Here is a 20265-nt window from a genome sequence, read left to right on the forward strand (position 1 = left end):
GCCAACCAAAAGATGACAACTCCAATATTGGTACAAATGTAGCTACTTTGACCATATTGTCAATGTTCAACAATTTAAACAAGCCAACTAACTTTATTATAAACAGCGTTAGCTAGTTTATCGGGCCAGCTAAAATGTGCTAATCATATTGGTTGAAGAACTGTTCAGACCAAAAAGCACATGAATAAAACGAAGTCGTATGTCACAACTACGAAATATAAAATCCAGAGGAGTACATCAACACAGCACTAATCTGTTTCGGAACACCGAGAACTAAATGTTCACATACAATACACGTGCCACGTGCAGACGTGAACGCGCATCCAATCCACCAATCAAATCAGAGCAGTGGCCGTCCCGCTACAATGTATCAATCCTGGCCTGGGCTGAGGTACACTACACAGAGTTTAAATGTTAATTTCAACCATGTTTAGTGCATGATATTTGTTGTCATCTTGACACATTGTCAAACTGTAACCCAAAAGTTTCTAGATCACGGTTGCTATCGCAGCAGGTTCACAGGAAAGACTGGTACAGGAAAGTGGTCTGGCTGTTGTTGGGACACGTGACTGAGAAAAGACTGCGCTGATCTGTTTTGACCCGGGGACATTGCTAGAGAGAGGGAAAGAGAGCACACCAACGAGTTTATTGTTAAGAAAACGCACACAATATAATTTTGTTGCGCCTGTACTGTGTAATTGAGTTGGACGAAGTTCGCTAGTCAGAGAACCGTTGTTTTGGAAGAAGGAAAAAAGCTCGCTAGCCACTGCGACAAGTTGGAAAATAAATGGTCAGCTTGTTTTCTGACAAACTTTTGATTTGAGAGAAAGCTAGTCAACAATAACTAGGTAACTGACACGGGACGTGCCTACTTTACCTCACTATGTTCCAAGACGACAAGTGGAACTGATGCTTCTGGACAACACGGCGTTTAGCTAACGTTGGCTGTTTTTCAGAATGATCGGTTGAACGAGGTCTGTCCTTTCCCGGAGCCCATTGTTATCGGAGGTGATCACTCTACCTGCGGGTGGGGTGTTTGTTTGAGACGGTCGGCATCAGATCAGATGCCTGTGTGTTGTTTGTTTGGTCAGCTAGCTAAAGCCACGGTAGCTAAGCCAAATAGGTGAGGTTACAGTAGCACAGCAAGCTGAGAGAGAGAGATGCTTCGCGACGGGACCACTGTCGTGGTTTTGGTGGTGGAATTTGAGACGTTTATTTTAGGGGGGTGGACAGTCAGATTGTCAGCTCAATGCCTTGTTGGCTAGCTAGGTGGTTGATGAAGCAATAACTCGGAGCTAATCTAATGTTTGACGGTCAGATTTAGCTAGCTAGCTCAACTGTTCGTTGGCCAGTTAACAGTGGATCTGACTCGATGGACCTGTACAGTAGCAGTTTGGTAACAAAGCGTTGCTTTGTCGGATAAATCAGGGGGCGATTGGCAGCATACAGGCTACCCAGCTGGTATTGTTGTTTAATGCAATAAGTCAGCAATCCTTTGGAAGATTTGGATCCACACAGTCAGACACACAGCAGTATATTGCTGTCAGGGCTGTGTGGACGGGAGTCTTCAGACCGAAGACAGACAGGCTGCCAGATTCCCAGAGGGATCGAGATGACACTGGCTAACATGAAACCAGAGCGAGGTAAGCTGATCTACATGGATTTATTCCATGCCAACAGAAGCTATACTGTTCATGGTATTCGTCTGTGTGAGCCTTCACTACGGTGCCCATCATTACAGTACTAAAAGGGTCATGAGGATCATATTGACATGATCCATCGTTGGCCTGTGTGTGTTGTTGGATCAGCAGAATGTAGCCAGCCAGGCAGTCCCCCGGAAGAGGGAGAGGTATCGGGCAGAGAGGGAGAATGATGTAACAGCTGGTTAACTTGCTTGCCTGCCTGTGTTGATAACAAAGTAAACCTGACCCAGGCAGGCCAGTGAGGCCACGGAAATTAGGACATTCTGACTGCCAAATTACACAATGGATAGGTGAACAAGATGGCTACAGATATCTGAGCAATGGTTCAATTATAACAACACAATGTCATCTTGTAATTTCTGTCAAAAAGCTGTTTTGGGGGGACAAAACTCAGCAGATCACACTGACAGGGTGAAACAACTCACTGCATGATAAAACAGCTCCTTCTTTTGTGTGCCTGAGAGCTCTGCGTTATTCTGTCAGTCTCTGGTATGGGTATGCTGCAATGCTCAAAGCCCTTTGTTCGAACTGAACATCTTCACTGTGACTCTGAATCATCACTATGAACAAAGACTTCGATCTGCTCTCTGCCTTCTGTACTGTTTGTGTGTTTACATGATGTATGATTAACATGAAGTCTGCAGGGCAGCCAGCTTTGTCTGTTTTCATATCAGGTTTATTCAACCGCAGCAGCAGTGGTCTGTAATGCCAGCTCTATTAGTAATACATGGACTGTAATGTATGCCCCCTGCCTGCCAGCCTAGTCTGCCTGCTTGGACATAGTCTAGTAATGTAGTGATTGCTTCAACATGCTTGTCATTAATCCAAGTTTGGTTATGATTCTTGTAGGGGCAACATCATAACAGCAGCTAGTTGGAGCTCAGAGCAGCTAGCTGATACTCTTTGGCCTTAACACATTACCTTCAATCAGTAGACATTTAGCTTCTGTTTGTTTTAGTTACCACCAAACATGAAGTCAATCAATAGGCCTGTCTCTATCTACTGTTCTGAGGTCGGTATTAAGACAATATGGCTGTCTGTATCTACTGTTCTGAGTTCTGTAGTAAGAAAATAGGCCTGTTTCTTCTGTACTAGCTTGGTCTCTGTCTACTGTACTGGGACCTGTTGTCACTAGTCAGACAATAGGCAGGGCCTGCAACTACTGCATAGAAGTTTGATGTGGTCACACAGCAACCACTGTCAGACAAAGGAAGCCCAATCAGAGATTGCTTTTCCTACTACACAACAAATCCCACACCATCGGTGTCCTACACACCCATCCTACTGACACTGTACTGTAACATGACTCTCTACCCAATGTCAGGGTGTAAACATGTCATCCAACACCAAAAGGCTGAGATTTCACCCCTGCACACTGACTCTGGCTATACATTTAAAAACAACCCAGGGTTCATGGCTCTGACATATGGATGTGGTAAACACACACACTGTACATATAGTAATTAAATCACACACTTACTGTTCTACACACTGCAATTTTAATTTTTTTGCTTGGTCAATTGTAAACAACAACACACACTTTTACTGAGCTACAGAGACAGATCTGGCTTTTCCTGTTGGATCTCAAGTTACTGTAAATGTAGTCCAACTACATTTGAGTAATTTAGCAGACGCTCTTATCCAGAGCGACATACAGTAGTGGGCACAGACATTTTCATTTTTCATTTTTTTCTACTGGTCCCCCATGGGAATCGGACACAATATGCCAGGGTTGTGTGTTCAAGTGCCATGCTTTACCAACTGAGCCTTTCTTTCCCTTCCCCCTCATATAGATTCTGTGTTCTGCTGTGCTGTTGGCTCCCTGTGGGTCTGTCACGGTGGTTCTATTAATAATGTCTAATTGCAATAGAAGCTGCTCTGGAGCAGTTCCCATATGACAGGCCAGCCGATGCTCCCACTGTTCTATTGTTATTATGGGACATACTGTTCCTCTGGTTGAAAATGCAGACAGACAGACTGCCCTCCCTGTACACCTCTGACACTCTCTCTCCTCCGTTTGTCCTGATCCTGTTCTTCTCTCCTTTCTTGTCTTATCCTCTCCTCCTCCTCCCAGACCCCCTCTCTCCTCCTCATCTCCCTGGCGAGGAAGGTGTTTACGGAGCATTCTAGCCTCTACGCTGAACTAGTGACAGGAGTTAGTTTCTCTAGGCTTTACCCCAGTGGGCTTACTCTGTCTTGGTTCACACAGCCACAGCGTAACAGAGAGAATGTTTAGAGAACGCGTTCTTGTTTTTTAATGCTTTTACTTGCTATACAAATTCTGATTCACAAGCGCTCTTTCTTCAACTTTAGATTGCAACCATGTGTGTGAGAAAGGGAAAGGGAGCCATCACAGTGCAGTGTTTAGCTCAGTGCTAAGTGAAGTCATCTGACTGACTTGTTGTTCAACATGTAGGCTAGTGCTGTGGCTGTGGCCCCTGTGCTGGCTGAGAGGGACAAACCCAATCGGATGATTATTTGAATCAGCTGTGTAGGGCAAAAACCAAAACGTGCACCCCTTGTGGTCCTGAGGACCGAGTTTGGGAAACCCTGCCCTAATTCTAATCCTAATTGTAACCCTAAACCTAACCCCTAAACTTAAAATAGCCTTTGTCCTCCCATGAGGGAGAGTTTCCCCCCCCTTGTTTTACTATCCTTGTGGGGACAACGATAGGAGAACCAACACACATATTGCACACAGATCTCATAAAGAGCCATGGCAGAACAGTCACAGAAGAGCAAGGAAATGGTCGGCTACATAGGCTACAACACACACATGATCTCACAATGAGTCATGGTTCTGGAGAGGAACGAATAAGGGAGGAGAGACAAGGTGGGGACAAGAAGAATAGATGGGAAGGAGAAGAGAAGAACAAACAGAAACTTCCTGGTCACTGAAGGCATATTGAAGCTTTCTTTACATAAATGTCTACTGGAACGTGCCTTTGAATCAGTGTTTTTTTGTTTGTTTGGAGGTGTTTCCTGTTGGAGGTCTATCAAGGCGTCTCAGGGGATGTCCACACCCCTCAGACAGATTACCCCCTCCCCCCACACCCCTTATAAACTGGGTGGTTTGAGCCCTGAATGCTGATTGGCTGAAAGCCGTGGTATACCAGACCGTATACCATGCGTATGACACAACATTTATTTTTACTGCTCTAATTATCAAATCAAATTTAATTTGTCACATGCGCCGAATACAACAGTCAACACCTTACAGTGAAATGCTTGCTTACAAGCCCTTAACCAACAATGCTTTAAGAAGTTAAGAAAAAATAAGTGTTAAGTAAAAAATACAAAATAAAAGTAACAAATAATTAAACAGCAGCAGTAAAATAACAATACCTAGGCTATATATATATATTTAACCTTTTATTTAACGGGGCAAGTCAGTCAAGAACAAATTCTTATTTACAATAACCTGCTGTTCCCCGGTAGGCCGTCAACTGCCCTGTTCAGATTTTTACCTTGTCAGCTCAGGGATTCGATCTAGCAACCTTTCGGTTACTGGCTCAACGCTCTAACCACTAGACTACCTGCCCTCCCATATACAGGGAGTACCGGTACAGAGTCAATGTGCGGGGGCACTGGTTAGTCGAGTTAATTGAGGTACTATGAACATGTAGGTAGAGTTGAAGTGCCTCTGCATAGATGATAAACAGAGGGTAGCAGCAGCGTAAAATAGGGGTCTGGGTAGCCCTTTGATTAGCTGTTCAGGAGTCTTATGGCTGTTAATACCAATTACGTTGGTAACCAGTTTATAATAGCAATAAGGCACCTCGGGGGTTTGTGATATATGGCCAATATACCATGGCTATGGACCGTGTCCTAACACTCCGCGTTGCGGCGCGCATAAGAGCAGCCCTATTGTCCATATACCACACCCCCTCTGGTCTTATTGCTTAATTAGCCCATCCCCCAAGGCCCCGAACAGCCAGTAGAGCACAGAGTTGAGGGAACTCTCACCGACATCCAGGCCCGACAGAACAATCAGACAGTCAATCTGACTATTATGCCAACCTTCTTGCAGTGATTCACCTACAACAGGTGTTTTGTTATTCACCATACACACAGGCAGGTACAAGAGGACAGGTGTAATGTTATTTCACTAACCAGACAGAATGACAGGCAGGTACAGCGACAGGTGTTTTTGTTCTCACAGAAAGGGTCAGTCACGTCTGTTCACTGGGATGTAGGACTCTGTTGTGTTTTTACGTGCTGGATGTGTCATGCTGACTGTCTTTGTAGACCTCTGGGCTCCAAAACATGCCTATTGTTATTCTTTTGTCAACAATAATAAACCTGTTATTATTAAAGGTGCGGTATGTAACTTGAACATAGAAGTGCTCTGACAGGTTCCTGTGTTGGCCGGTACTGTAGTTCAGTTCCAGTTCAGCGTGTGATTCGGCTCCTACCAGTCCTCCCAGTAATGCTCTTATGTAAGTGTGGTGGTCTTATCTGGCTCATGCTGGCCTGACACACACACACACACACACGTTTGTATAAACATACAGGCTCACGCTCACACACACACAAGCTTAGTGGTCGCTCGGGCTCATGCCTGACACACACACTCAGGCTCAGTGGTTGCTCTTGCTCAGAACCAGCACGGGACGTAAGTGTGTTGACCCGACCGGTTCTGTGTTAGTGACATCATCAGCTTCTGTGTGCCGGTCACCTCCTGTGACCCTGTGGCTCCTCCCCCATGGTTGCGCTCAGCCAACCGGCAGCCAGCTCAGCAGGAACAGTAGGAACCATCTGGCCCGCTCAGTTTCCTCCTGGCAGGGGGAAGGATTAGCAGAGCGCACCACTCTCTATGCCTTCCCTGGCCCATATATGATGCTCTGTGATATGGGCTGCATGTCAAAATTCTATATTAGCTTCCTCTCCTCTCCTGTGATATGGGCTGCATGTCAATAGTTTACATTGGCTTCCTCTCATCTTCTCTATCCTTCCTCACTGAATGAAAAAGACCTGTGTTCAGAATCAGATCAGTGCAGATCAAGAAGAGGGGACAAGATGAGGAAACCACTTTAGAGGAGACGACTAGAGGAAAGTAACAGTAACAGACAATTTACAATTTCACACACATCCCATAGTTGGAGCTGAGTAGAGTCCCCTTGCTGGGTCAGATTCATCTTGGCCAACAACAACAACACACCTCCCTCCAAAAGTCAGCCAACAGCTTTACTGTTCTAAACATGGCCGCCCACCACCACGCATGGTTGCCTTCTCTCACTCACATGCTGTTGCTATATCTGAGATGAACTCCCACATGGTTAGTCAGCTTGCTGCTTGTTCTGTTGCTTTATTTTAGTAACAAGGTCAACTCCTAACCAGATGATTGGTCTGCCTGTGCTGTGCCCCTGTTTAAAGGCATCTGGAAAGAGAGCTGTGTATTGACACAATATGTAGGTTTGAATACATTGTGGAGCATAGACGACTATCAGTAGCCTCTGGCTTGTATCTAACGCTGGCCTCTACACAATAACCAGCAACAGAGGAATTGGTTAAAGCACAACTAGTTTGGCAAGTGGCCGCCAGTCTAGATAGATATCAATCAACATTTTTATAGAGCCCTTTTTACAACAGCAGTTGTCACAAAGTGCTTATACAGAAACCGAGCCGAATGCCCCAGAGAGCAAGCAATGCGGATGTAGAGGCACGGTGGCTAGGAAAAACTATCTAGAAAGGTAGAAACCAGGCTCTAACGGGTGTCCAGTCCTCTTCTGGCTGTGCCGGGTGGAGATTCTAGGAGTGCATGGCCATTAAGGTGAGATCGTTCTTCAAGATGTTTCCAACGTTCATAGAAGACCAGCAAGGTCAAATAATAATCACAATGGTTATAGAGGGTGCAAGAGGTCAACACCTCGGGAGTTAATGTCAGTTGGCTTTTCATAGCCAGATAGATAGATAGATCGACATGTCAGAGTCGTCAGTCGTCTGACCTCTATCTATTGCAGAGAAGAACCACCCATGACCTGGCTAGGTCAGTCAGTCCTACAGAGGTATATTAGGCCATGGCTGGCCAGCTCCAATTCAGTTCAGCACTTTAAAAAGTCTGACTGCCACACTTTCCATGGCCTTTGGAGCATTGTTGACGTTGCTCAATTTGTCCTCTGTGTCAGAAATGTAATCTCCTGAGCGCTGTAGGTCAGAGGGGTGTGTTTGTGGGTTCACATATGCATGCGCACATTCAACCAAGGCCAGATAGACCCGGCTTAGCCAGCAGGAGAGACCGGCTGAGTGTGCAAAACACACACACACACACAATCTGAATTCTCTAACATGTGGCTGTTGGTGCGGGGGCTGTAAACTCCTCAAAACCGAGGTTAAAGGGCAGAGCACAGACTATCAGTCTACAGAGTAAAGTGTAGTTGTGCTCAGAGTCCGCTGTTGAGGCCATAGTGGGTACACTGCGGCGAGTACTACCCTGCTGTCCTACCCTGTGCTGTGCCAGTTACGCAATCAGGATTAGTGGGACAAAGAGTGGGCTTCTGCAGAGAGAGAGCACTGGCTCTGGAGGCCTTTACACCCAGGCTAGTGAGGGCATGATCAGGGCTAGTCTGGTCAGGGTCACCTGTAATGGTAAACATCTAGGCCTTCAGAGCTGACCCCAGACCACACAGGACCATGATGAAAAGCTTTAGCTAGGCTGAATGCTCTCGTTAGACTCGTCACTAGTGGTAGTGTTTTAAATTAGCAGTTGGGCTCAAGTAAAAACTTAATCTGGTGTGTGTGTGAAAGCCCTTCTGTTGCAGCAGTTGGTAATGAGGGTTTGAGATGTGTGTGTCTGTAGGGCCTGGTGTGTATGAGAGGTCCAGACAATAGCAGCCGGAGCAGCTGAGTTCACAGCAGCAGAAAGAGAGAACTGTACCCAACCCTCTAAGCCAATCAGAAGGCATCTGTGTGTTGCTATGTGTGCTGTGAATCTGCCCCTTTGTGTAAAGAAGGGGGGGGGGGGGGGTAGATAAAGGGAACAAAGAGAGAGCTCTCAGGAAACTGTAAATTGAACATGGCTCAACTTCAAACTATATTCTATTGGAACAGGTAACTGCATCTTTGTAACACTTTTCTGTTTGCTTGCTGCTACAGTGTAGGCTAGTTAGTGTTTTTGTAACTTAAATCAGAGCTCCTGTAGAGTGGGCTGGACTGCTGTCTGTGTCAGTCACTGAGGCACAGATTAGGCCTGATGGAGAACAAAGAGTCTGTAAGAACACACACACACAGACAGAGTGACAGGCAGTCATGTCATAGATGAGTCACACACATGTGACTCACGTGCCACTGGAAACACACACACACACACACGCTCACACACAGACCCAACTCATTCCAGCACACAATGAATCCCCGTGACAGGACATTAACATGATCTGTGTGTTGCCAGGGAAACCCTTTGTCCCCATGCAAAATAGATGTGCACTATGACCAGAGGAGGAGGAGAACCTCAGGGCTGTCTGTTCGCTGGTGTGTGTTAAGGTGTGTTCGCTGGTGTGTGTTAAGGTGTGTTAGCTGGTGGTGTGTTAAGGTGTGTTAGCTGGTGGTGTGTTAAGGTGTGTTAGCTGGTGGTGTGTTAAGGTGTGTTAGCTGGTGGTGTGTTAGCTGGTGGTGTGTTAAGGTGTGTTAGCTGGTGGTGTGTTAAGGTGTGTTAGCTGGTGGTGTGTTAAGGTGTGTTAGCTGGTGTGTGTTAGCTGGTGGTGTGTTAAGGTGTGTTAGCTGGTGGTGTGTTAAGGTGTGTTAAGGTGTGTTAGCTGGTGGTGTGTTAAGGTGTGTTAGCTGGTGGTGTGTTAAGGTGTGTTAGCTGGTGGTGTGTTAAGGTGTGTTAACTGGTGTGTGTTAAGGTGTGTTAGCTGGTGGTGTGTTAAGGTGTGTTAGCTGGTGGTGTGTTAAGGTGTGTTAGCTGGTGGTGTGTTAAGGTGTGTTAGCTGGTGGTGTGTTAAGGTGTGTTAGCTGGTGGTGTGTTAGCTGGTGGTGTGTTAAGGTGTGTTAGCTGGTGGTGTGTTAAGGTGTGTTAGCTGGTGGTGTGTTAAGGTGTGTTAGCTGGTGGTGTGTTAAGGTGTTTTAGCTGGTGGTGTGTTAAGGTGTGTTAGCTGGTGGTGTGTTAAGGTGTGTTAGCTGGTGGTGTGTTAAGGTGTGTTAGCTGGTGGTGTGTTAAGGTGTGTTAGCTGGTGGTGTGTTAAGGTGTGTTAGCTGGTGGTGTGTTAAGGTGTGTTAGCTGGTGGTGTGTGTGTTTTCATTGCCGTTCATTTCGTTGCCGACCACTCCCAAAAAATATGATTACTTATTACATTTTTTTATGCTAAAACGTTTTCAGTGAACTTAAAAGATTAAAGATATAAAGTTTGTAGAAAATGAAGTTATATATTTTTACCTTTGAGAACTATCACCAAAATAAAAATGATTTATGTCATGGCATGGGGCTCCCTAATTTGAGTCACTCAGGTGGCATAAGCCATGGCAAAATGTGTAGAATTGCAGGAAATGACATTTAAATCAGAAGAAGTTGGTCTCTTCTGCCAAGAGGAGGCCTTTAAAGATAAACACTTTTTAAAACATTTTTTAAAACATTTTTTAGTTAGATGTAAAATCATTACAATGAATGACACATTTCTAGAGTTATTTTAGATTCATTCTAACTATTTTGAGGATTTTGGGGTGTGGTTAATGCTGGTTGGTGTTAGTGGGGGGTATGGTTAATGCTGGTTGGTGTTAGTGGGGGGTGTGGTTAATGCTGGTTGGAGTTAGTGGGAGGTATGGTTAATGCTGGTTGGTGTTAGTGAGGGGTGTGGTTAATGCTGGTTGGTGTTAGTGGGGGGTATGGTTAATGCTGGTTGGTGTTAGTGGGGGGTATGGTTAATGCTGGTTGGTGTTAGTGAGGGGTATGGTTAATGCTGGTTGGTGTTAGTGGGGGGTATGGTTAATGCTGGTTGGTGTTAGTGGGGGGTATGGTTAATGCTGGTTGGTGTTAGTGAGGGGTATGGTTAATGCTGGTTGGTGTTAGTGGGGGGTATGGTTAATGCTGGTTGGTGTTAGTGGGGGGTATGGTTAATGCTGGTTGGTGTTAGTGGGGGGTATGGTTAATGCTGGTTGGTGTTAGTGAGGGGTATGGTTAATGCTGGTTGGTGTTAGTGGGGGGTATGGTTAATGCTGGTTGGTGTTAGTGGGGGGTATGGTTAATGCTGGTTGGTGTTAGTGGGGGGTATGGTTAATGCTGGTTGGTGTTAGTGGGGGGGGGGGGGGTATGGTTAATGCTGGTTGGTGTTAGTGAGGGGTATGGTTAATGCTGGTTGGTGTTAGTGGGGGGTATGGTTAATGCTGGTTGGTGTTAGTGGGGGGTATGGTTAATGCTGGTTGGTGTTAGTAGGGGGTATGGTTAATGCTGGTTGGTGTTAGTGGGGGGTATGGTTAATGCTGGTTGGTGTTAGTGAGGGGTATGGTTAATGCTGGTTGGTGTTAGTGAGGGGTGTGGTTAATGCTGGTTGGTGTTAGTGGGGGGGGGTATGGTTAATGCTGGTTGGTGTTAGTGAGGGGTGTGGTTAATGCTGGTTGGTGTTAGTGGGGGGGGGGTATGGTTAATGCTGGTTGGTGTTAGTGAGGGGTATGGTTAATGCTGGTTGGTGTTAGTGGGGGGTGTGGTTAATGCTGGTTGGTGTTAGTGGGGGGTATGGTTAATGCTGGTTGGTGTTAGTGGGGGGTATGGTTAATGCTGGTTGGTGTTAGTGAGGGGTATGGTTAATGCTGGTTGGTGTTAGTGAGGGGTATGGTTAATGCTGGTTGGTGTTAGTGGGGGGTATGGTTAATGCTGGTTGGTGTTAGTGGGAGGTATGGTTAATGCTGGTTGGAGTTAGTGGGAGGTATGGTTAATGCTGGTTGGTGTTAGTGGGGGGTATGGTTAATGCTGGTTGGAGTTAGTGGGAGGTATGGTTAATGCTGGTTGGAGTTAGTGGGAGGTATGGTTAATGCTGGTTGGTGTTAGTGGGGGGTGTGGTTAATGCTGGTTGGTGTTAGTGAGGGGTATGGTTAATGCTGGTTGGTGTTAGTGAGGGGTATGGTTAATGCTGGTTGGTGTTAGTGGGGGGTATGGTTAATGCTGGTTGGTGTTAGTGAGGGGTATGGTTAATGCTGGTTGGTGTTAGTGGGGGGTATGGTTAATGCTGGTTGGTGTTAGTGGGGGGTATGGTTAATGCTGGTTGGTGTTAGTGGGGGGTATGGTTAATGCTGGTTGGTGTTAGTGAGGGGTATGGTTAATGCTGGTTGGTGTTAGTGGGGGGTATGGTTAATGCTGGTTGGTGTTAGTGGGGGGTGTGGTTAATGCTGGTTGGTGTTAGTGGGGGGTATGGTTAATGCTGGTTGGTGTTAGTGGGGGGTATGGTTAATGCTGGTTGGTGTTAGTGGGGGGTATGGTTAATGCTGGTTGGTGTTAGTGAGGGGTGTGGTTAATGCTGGTTGGTGTTAGTGGGAGGTATGGTTAATGCTGGTTGGTGTTAGTGGGGGGTATGGTTAATGCTGGTTGGTGTTAGTGGGGGGTATGGTTAATGCTGGTTGGTGTTAGTGGGGGGTGTGGTTAATGCTGGTTGGTGTTAGTGGGAGGTATGGTTAATGCTGGTTGGTGTTAGTGGGGGGTATGGTTAATGCTGGTTGGTGTTAGTGGGGGGTATGGTTAATGCTGGTTGGTGTTAGTGGGGGGTATGGTTAATGCTGGTTGGTGTTAGTGGGGGGTATGGTTAATGCTGGTTGGTGTTAGTGGGGGGTATGGTTAATGCTGGTTGGTGTTAGTGGGGGGTATGGTTAATGCTGGTTGGAGTTAGTGGGGGGTATGGTTAATGCTGGTTGGTGTTAATGGGAGGTATGGTTAATGCTGGTTGGTGTTAGTGGGGGGTATGGTTAGTGTTGAGTAGTTGTAGTGTAGTTATATTTATCCCAGAGGGGCCTGCCCTGCTGTAAAGGTAATCAGATTTACCATGGAGAAGCTGTCTAATCTCACACTACTGCCTACCACAACTAATATATCCACTCACTGTGTGTTTAATGTTTCATTAATTCAATCTGTGTGTGTGTGTGTGTGTGTACTAGGCCAGCTGATCAGTGGGCTCCGTTCCAGTTCCTTTCCATAGCAGTAGTTCTATTAATAAGACCTGCGTGCTGCTCTGCAGTCAGTCTGCTCTTTATAAACCTCTCCTCTTACATAATACACACTCGCTGTACACATTCACACACACTAAAAACAGAAAGCTGACACCAGAGCAGCCATGTCCCATATTTCTCTGGCCTATCCCACTGGAACGGAGGATCTCTCTTTCTTTCCCTCCTTATTCTCCCTCCTTTGTTTCCCTCTCTCTTTCCCTCCTGCCAGAGCTTTACATTTAGCCTACTCCACTTGGAGGGAGCAGAGGGTTAGCAGAGCAGATCACTGTATAGGAAGTCCTATAGGCTGCTCCTCTCCCTTCTCACTCTCACCTGTCCTATAGCCATTAGGCAGTCAAAGCTGGGTTTCTCTCCCCGACCCCCTCTCCAACTCCCTAAGTCTCAGCCTACAGCTGACTGCAGCCCCCTCCCCTGATCCATGTTCTCTGTGCTGTTTCTGTCTCGCTCCCACTCTGTGTCTGTGTTGACTGTTCTCTCTCCGTGTGCAGAGAGCAGCTCTGAGCACGTGGGAGGAGTTCCCTGGAAGAATGTGTGTGACTGCCTCACACACACACACACACACACATATATACACACACACACATATATATGTATACACACACACACACACACACACACACACACACACACACACGGAGACAAACTAGACACACAGCGACCCCCAGAGTCAGCTGAGAGGCTCTTTGTTAGAGCTGGGTTGTAGGGAGGACAGGGCTCTGTTTGAACGTAACCTCTCTGACTGTCAAGCTTGTGTTTCTGTTGCTCCACCCTAACCCAACCCCCTAACACAACCTCCTAACAGACAGACACTACAGCAGAACACACGGTTCTTTTTCTGTCTGAATGTTGTTCTGTGCTCAGCTGACGTGGAGATTCTAAAATGATCCCCAGAACAGGAATAGTGTTGTCCTTCCTCCCTTCCTGTCTGTGTTTAGTGGTTAGTCTGGGCCAGGGTGTTGTAGCATGTTGTCTCCTACTCTACAAGAGAACAGGAGCCTGCTGCCATTTGATTTGTCTGAGTTCCATGCCTTATCCCATTCTATACTGTCTATGATCTCTGAATGCGTGTTCTTGCTTGAAATGTGTAACTTGAAATGTATCCCCGTCAGAATGTATCTGACCAGTGTTTTTCTTTTCCCCTTCTTCCAGATGTGGTGGCGGAGGAGTTCTTTGAGTACGATGCTGAGGACTTCCTGGTGTTCCTGACCCTGTTGATCACTGAGGGACGGACCCCAGAATGTTCTGTGAAGGGTCGCACAGAGGGGCTGCACTGCCCCCCTGCAAAGTCCGCCCTGCCGCCCCTACACAGGCACGAGTGCAGCGACAAACTGCCACAGGTAACGTCCACAAACATACACACACAGATAACACACACTTCCCCAGGTAACACACACACACACTTACCCTCCCCTGTCTGTGTGTGTTCAAGTGTGTGCAGGCGCGGCGTGTGCGCTCGGAGGTGTGTGTGTTGTGGAGGAACAGTATTCCCATCATGGTGGAGGTGATGCTGCTGCCAGACTGTTGCTATGGAGACGAGAGTCCCCCTAGTGACCCCATCAGTGACCCAGCGATCAAACAAGATGCTCTGCTACTGGAGCGATGGACTCTGCAGCCTGTACCACGACAGTATGTACATGCACACACACACACACCCTGCAGCCTGTACCATGACAGTATGTACGTACACACACACACACACACACACACACACACACACACACACACACACACACCCTGCAGCCTGTACCACGACAGTATGTACACGCACACACACACACCCTGCAGCCTGTACCACGACAGTATGTACACGCACACACACACCAACACACACACACCCTGCAGCCTGTAACCACGACATTATGTACACGCACACACACACCCTGCAGCCTGTACCACGACAGTATGTACACACACACACACACCCTGCAGCCTGTACTACGACAGTATGTACACACACACACACACCCTGCAGCCTGTACCACGACAGTATGTACACACACACACCCTGCAGCCTGTACCAGGACAGTATGTGTACACACACACACACACCCTGCAGTCTGTACCACGACAGTATGTGTACACACACACAAACACACCCTGCAGACTGTACCACGACAGTATGTACACACACACACACACACACCCTGCAGCCTGTACTACGACAGTATGTACACACACACACACACACACCCTGCAGACTGTACCACGACAGTATGTACACGCGCACACACACACACCCTGCAGCCTGTACTACGACAGTATGTACACACACACACACCCACCCTGCAGCCTGTACCACGACAGTATGTACACACACACACACACACACACACACCCTGCAGCCTGTACCACGACAGTATGTGTACACACACACACACCCTGCAGCCTGTACCACGGCAGTATGTGTACATACACACACACCCTGCAGCCTGTACCACGACAGTATGTACACACACACACACACACACACACACACACACACACACACACACTGCAGCCTGTACCACAACACACACACACACACACACCCTGTACCACGACAGTATGTACACACACACACCCTGCAGCCTGTACCACGACAGTATGTACACGCACACACACACACACACACACACACACACACACACCCTGCAGCCTGTACCACGACAGTATGTACACACACACACACACCCTGCAGCCTGTACCACGACAGTATGTACACACACACACACACACACCCTGCAGCCTGTACCACGACAGTATGTACACGCACACACACACACACACACACACACACACACACACACACACACCCTGCAGCCTGTACCACGACAGTATGTACACACACACACACACCCTGCAGCCTGTACCACGACAGTATGTACACACACACACACCCTGCAGCCTGTACCACGACAGTATGTACACACACACACACACACACACACACACACACACACACACTGCAGCCTGTACCACGACAGTATGAACACACACACACACACCCTGCACCACGACAGTATGTGTACACACACACACACACACACACACACACACACACACCCTGCAGCCTGTACCACGACAGTATGTACACACACACACACCCTGCAGCCTGTACCACGACAGTATGTACACACACACACCCCGCAGCCTGTACCACGACAGTATGTACACACACACACCCCGCAGCCTGTACTATGACAGTATGTACACACACACACACCCTGCAGCCTGTACTACGACAGTATGTACACACACACACACACACACACACACACACACACACACACACACACACACACCCTGCAGCCTGTACCACGACAATATGTACACACACACACACACCCTGCAGCCTGTACCACGACAATATGTACACACATACACACCCTGCAGCCTGTACCACGACAGTATGTGTACACACACACACACCCTGCAGCCTGTACCACGACAGTATGTACACACACCCTGCAGCCTGTGCCCCGACAGTATGTACACACACACACCCTGCAGCCTGTACCCCGACAGTATGTACACACACACACCCTGCAGCCTGTACCACAACAGTATGTACACACACACTCTACAGCCTGTACCACGACAGTATGTACACACACAATGCAGCTTGTACCACGACAGTATGTACACACACACCCTGCAGCATGTACCACAACAGTATGTACACACGACACACACTTTTTGTCAGGACTAGGTTGAGCTAGTGGCACATGCAAAAACTGGAATGTTCCACTTTGCCGCCGTATCAAACAGAAAACATGTATATACACTACCATTCAAAAGTTTGGGGTCACTTAGAAATGTCCTTGTTTTTGAAAGAAAAGCACATTTTTTGTCCATTAAAATAACATCAAGTTAATCAGAAATACAGTGTAGACATTGTTAATGTTGTAAATGACTATTGGAAATGACAGATTTTTTCAAATGGAATATCTACATAGGTGTACAGAGGCCCATTATCAGCAACCATCACTCCTGTGTTCCAAAGGCACGTTGTGTTAGCTAATCCAAGTTTATCATTTTAAAAGGCTAATTGATCATTAGAAAATCATTTTGCAATTATATTAGCACAGCTGAAAACTGTTCTGATTAAAGAAGCAATAAAACTGTACTTCTTAAGACTAGATGAGTATCTCGAGCATCAGCATTTGTGGTTTCGATTACAGGCTCAAAATGCCCAGAAATAAGAACTTTCTTCTGAAACTCGTCAGTCTATTCTTGTTCTGAGAAATCAAGGCTATTCGATGCGAGAAATTGCCAAGAAACTGAAGATCTGGTACAACGCTGTGTGGTACAATGCTGTGTACTACTCCCTTCACAGAACAGAGCAAACTGGCCCTAACCAGAATAGAATGAGGAGTTGGAGGACCCGGTGCACAACTGAGCAAGAGGACAAGTACATTAGAGTGTCTAGTTTGAGAAACAGACAACTCACAAGTCCTCAACTGGCAGCTTCATTTAATAGTACCTGCAAAACACCAGTCTCAACATCAACAGTGAAGAGGTGACTCCGGGATAATGGCCTTCTAGGCAGAGTTCCTCTGTCCAGTGTCTGTGTTTTTGCCCATCTTAATCTTTTATTTTTATTGGCCAGTCTGAGATATATCTTTTTCTTTGCAACTCTGCCTAGAAGGCCAGCATCTCGGAGTCGCCTCTTCACTGTTGACGTTGAGACAGGTGTTTTGCACCAGGGCCTCCCACTCTTTCTATATTGTATATTTTTAAGACTGACCATGAAAACAATTGACATTGGCATCGTTGCTAATGCTAATTTCCTTAGCCATTGCTAGCTAAAGCAAAGGCCTGATTCTCTCTCCTCCCCCCTGTCTCTCTCTAGGAGCGGTGATAGGTTTATAGAGGAGAAGACTCTGCTGTTGGCTGTTCGTTCCTACGTCTTCTTCTCCCAGCTCAGTGCCTGGCTCAGTGCTTCTCACGGCATTGTACCCCGAAACATCTTGTATAGGTAATACACACACACCTTCCTCTACAGGTAACACACACAAGAATACACGAAGAACCTCTTTACGACTTCCCCATTATTTTTCTATATTGTTACTGAATGTTGATCATAAAATACTTTCCAAAGTGAACTAAATAATTTGATGTGATCACAAGTTATAAGCCTGCGTGTTTCTGTCCCACAGGATCAGTGCAGCAGATGAGGAGTGTGTCTGTCAGTTCTCCCAGCCCCCAGCGGAGCACCTGTTCCCTGTCCCTAACGTGTCTCAGAGTGTTGCCCTGAGGCTCAGGGTCCAGTCACTCCCCCGTCAGCCCACCTACCCCACCCTGGCCTGTAGCATACACACCGGCCTGACCCTGGCCCCACTCTACAGCAAGACCCCCAGCCTTAAGCCCAACCTCAGCCCTAACCTCTACAGCAAGACACCTAGCCTTAACCCAGGCCTGAACCCAGGCCTGAACCCTAACCCGCCTCTGTACGAGAGGAGCCACAACTCTAAAGAGAGCCACAACAGAGCGGCTCTGCCTTTCTCTGGCCTCCCCTTCCCCAGTCCTCCCAGTCTCCCCCTGCCCAGTAAGAGAGGCCCGGACCCCACAGACAGCCATGGTCATTCTAGCCAGAATGGATCAGACCTCCCCCGGGTCAATAAGGGGCAGACATCATCCCCCTACCACCTCCCCATCTCCCCACGGCCCTCCCCCCGCCCCCACAGGAAGCTGTCCTCCACTCTGCCCCTCCCCCCCAGGGGAAAGACTGTCAGGTGGCTCTATTCCCTCACCTCAGACCCCTCCGATGACATCACACACACCACCGAGGAATATGGGAAGGCCGTCAACGGGGCCGAGAGCTCCAAGGGGCGTGGATCCGAAGCCCTCCGGGCCTTTAAGACTTATTCTTTGGCAGAGCCCCCGCGGTGCCCCTCCCCCAGACCCTCCTCTGAGACCAATCCTCTGATTGGCTCGCTGCTCCAGGAGAGACAGGAAGTCATCGCCCGCATCGCTCAGCGCCTCAACTTTTGCGACCCGACCGCCCCCCATCTCCCCCCTGCCCTCTTCACCCCTGACACCCCCACTAAGAACCCTGTCCGGAGCAGTTACCTTGGCAACACCACGCTCAGCAAGACCAAAGAGCCAGAGGGAGCTCCGCCTACTGAGGACACCCCGCCCTCCCCTTTCGATACGCCCATTGGCGACGCAGCGGCTATTATCAGGGAGACGCTGTCCCCGAAACCTGTTGCCTGCCGCAGACTGAGACTCCCAGAGGACAGAGATGGAGAGAGACTCAGAGACAGAGTCAGGGAGACACTGAGAGACCTGGAGACACAGAGAGACAGAGAGGCATTGAGAGACCGACAGCGAGAGAGAGACAGTAGTCTCTTGTCTCATGCTGTTCAGGACATTACCAGACTGATTCAGGACAGACTGTCTGTCCCCTCTCTGTCCTCAACACACAGCCGCAGCAGTAGCCCACTACACAAACCACATACACACAGCACACACACGCTGTGCACTGACACACACACCACACACAGAGGCGGCAACAGTCATAGCAGTGGCCACTGCAACGGCTACACACCCAGCCATGACACACACACTCCCTCACACACACCTGCTAACACAGACAGAGCTGGTGCTCCTCCAGAGACAGACGGTCCAATCAGAGCCCAGAACGGCTGTTCAACACTTGAAGACCCTCACGTCAGCCCCCGACTCCAAATCCTGCCCCAGTCTTCTTCTTTAGTCATCCCACCGCCTCTACCCCAGCCCCAGTCTCAGGCCTCTCCACTACTCAGCCCCAAGAGTCCCAGGGCCAAGACCCCAAAGAGTTTACACCCCAACCGTCCCCAACAGGAGCCCAGACCCTCCTCTCCTAAAGACAACATCCTGAGGACCATCCAGACCCTGACAGTGACCCAGACCACCACCCTGACCCAGACTACTGCACAAACCTTGACCACCAAGCTCACCCACACCCAGACCACTGCTCTCATCCAGAACCACATGAAACCTCTGACGCAGTCTCACAACCAGACCCAGACAGTCTCTCGAACTCCACCCTCACGGACTCAGGGCATCCCTCGAACCCAGCCCTCTAGTCTCCAGGATGAGAACCAGCCCCCCCCATGTTCCAAGTCCTCCAGCCCCCCCGGTCCTGCTACCACACCCCCTGGCACAGAGCCCAACACTGTCCTGGTGAGTGTCCCTATAGACAAGCACACCTGATTAGAAAATCACCTCACACTGCAGTACATGTTGAATATCATCCGTGTGGCTTATTTTGTCCAACACAAAGAAACTTCAATTTAACAACCTGCCTATGCGAAAGAGGATATTACCACTTTTGGAAAATGATTAACAGTACAAAGAGATTTTGAGAAAGGATCTTTGACATAGTGTATTTGGCATTTGTCTAAAATGGTTGTTGAGAATTGCTGTATTAAAGCCAGTGTGTGTTTTTTTT

General features: G+C 47.9%; 1 protein-coding gene across 1 annotated transcript in view; it reads left to right on the forward strand.

Moving 5' to 3' along the window:
• The first annotated feature begins 401 nt into the window (after window positions 1-401).
• Window positions 402-20265, forward strand: part of LOC116360351 (protein FAM214A) — a 28743-nt gene continuing 8879 nt past the window's right edge. Inside the window, exons 1-5 of the mRNA XM_031815142.1 lie at window positions 402-1643; window positions 14001-14188; window positions 14281-14477; window positions 17683-17808; window positions 17990-19997. Coding sequence (XP_031671002.1) covers window positions 1613-1643; window positions 14001-14188; window positions 14281-14477; window positions 17683-17808; window positions 17990-19997 — 2550 coding nt within the window. The 5' untranslated portion in view covers window positions 402-1612. The remainder of the gene's footprint in view (window positions 1644-14000; window positions 14189-14280; window positions 14478-17682; window positions 17809-17989; window positions 19998-20265) is intronic.

This window comes from Oncorhynchus kisutch, linkage group LG3 (genome assembly GCF_002021735.2).
Source record: "Oncorhynchus kisutch isolate 150728-3 linkage group LG3, Okis_V2, whole genome shotgun sequence".
NCBI lineage: Eukaryota > Metazoa > Chordata > Actinopteri > Salmoniformes > Salmonidae > Oncorhynchus > Oncorhynchus kisutch.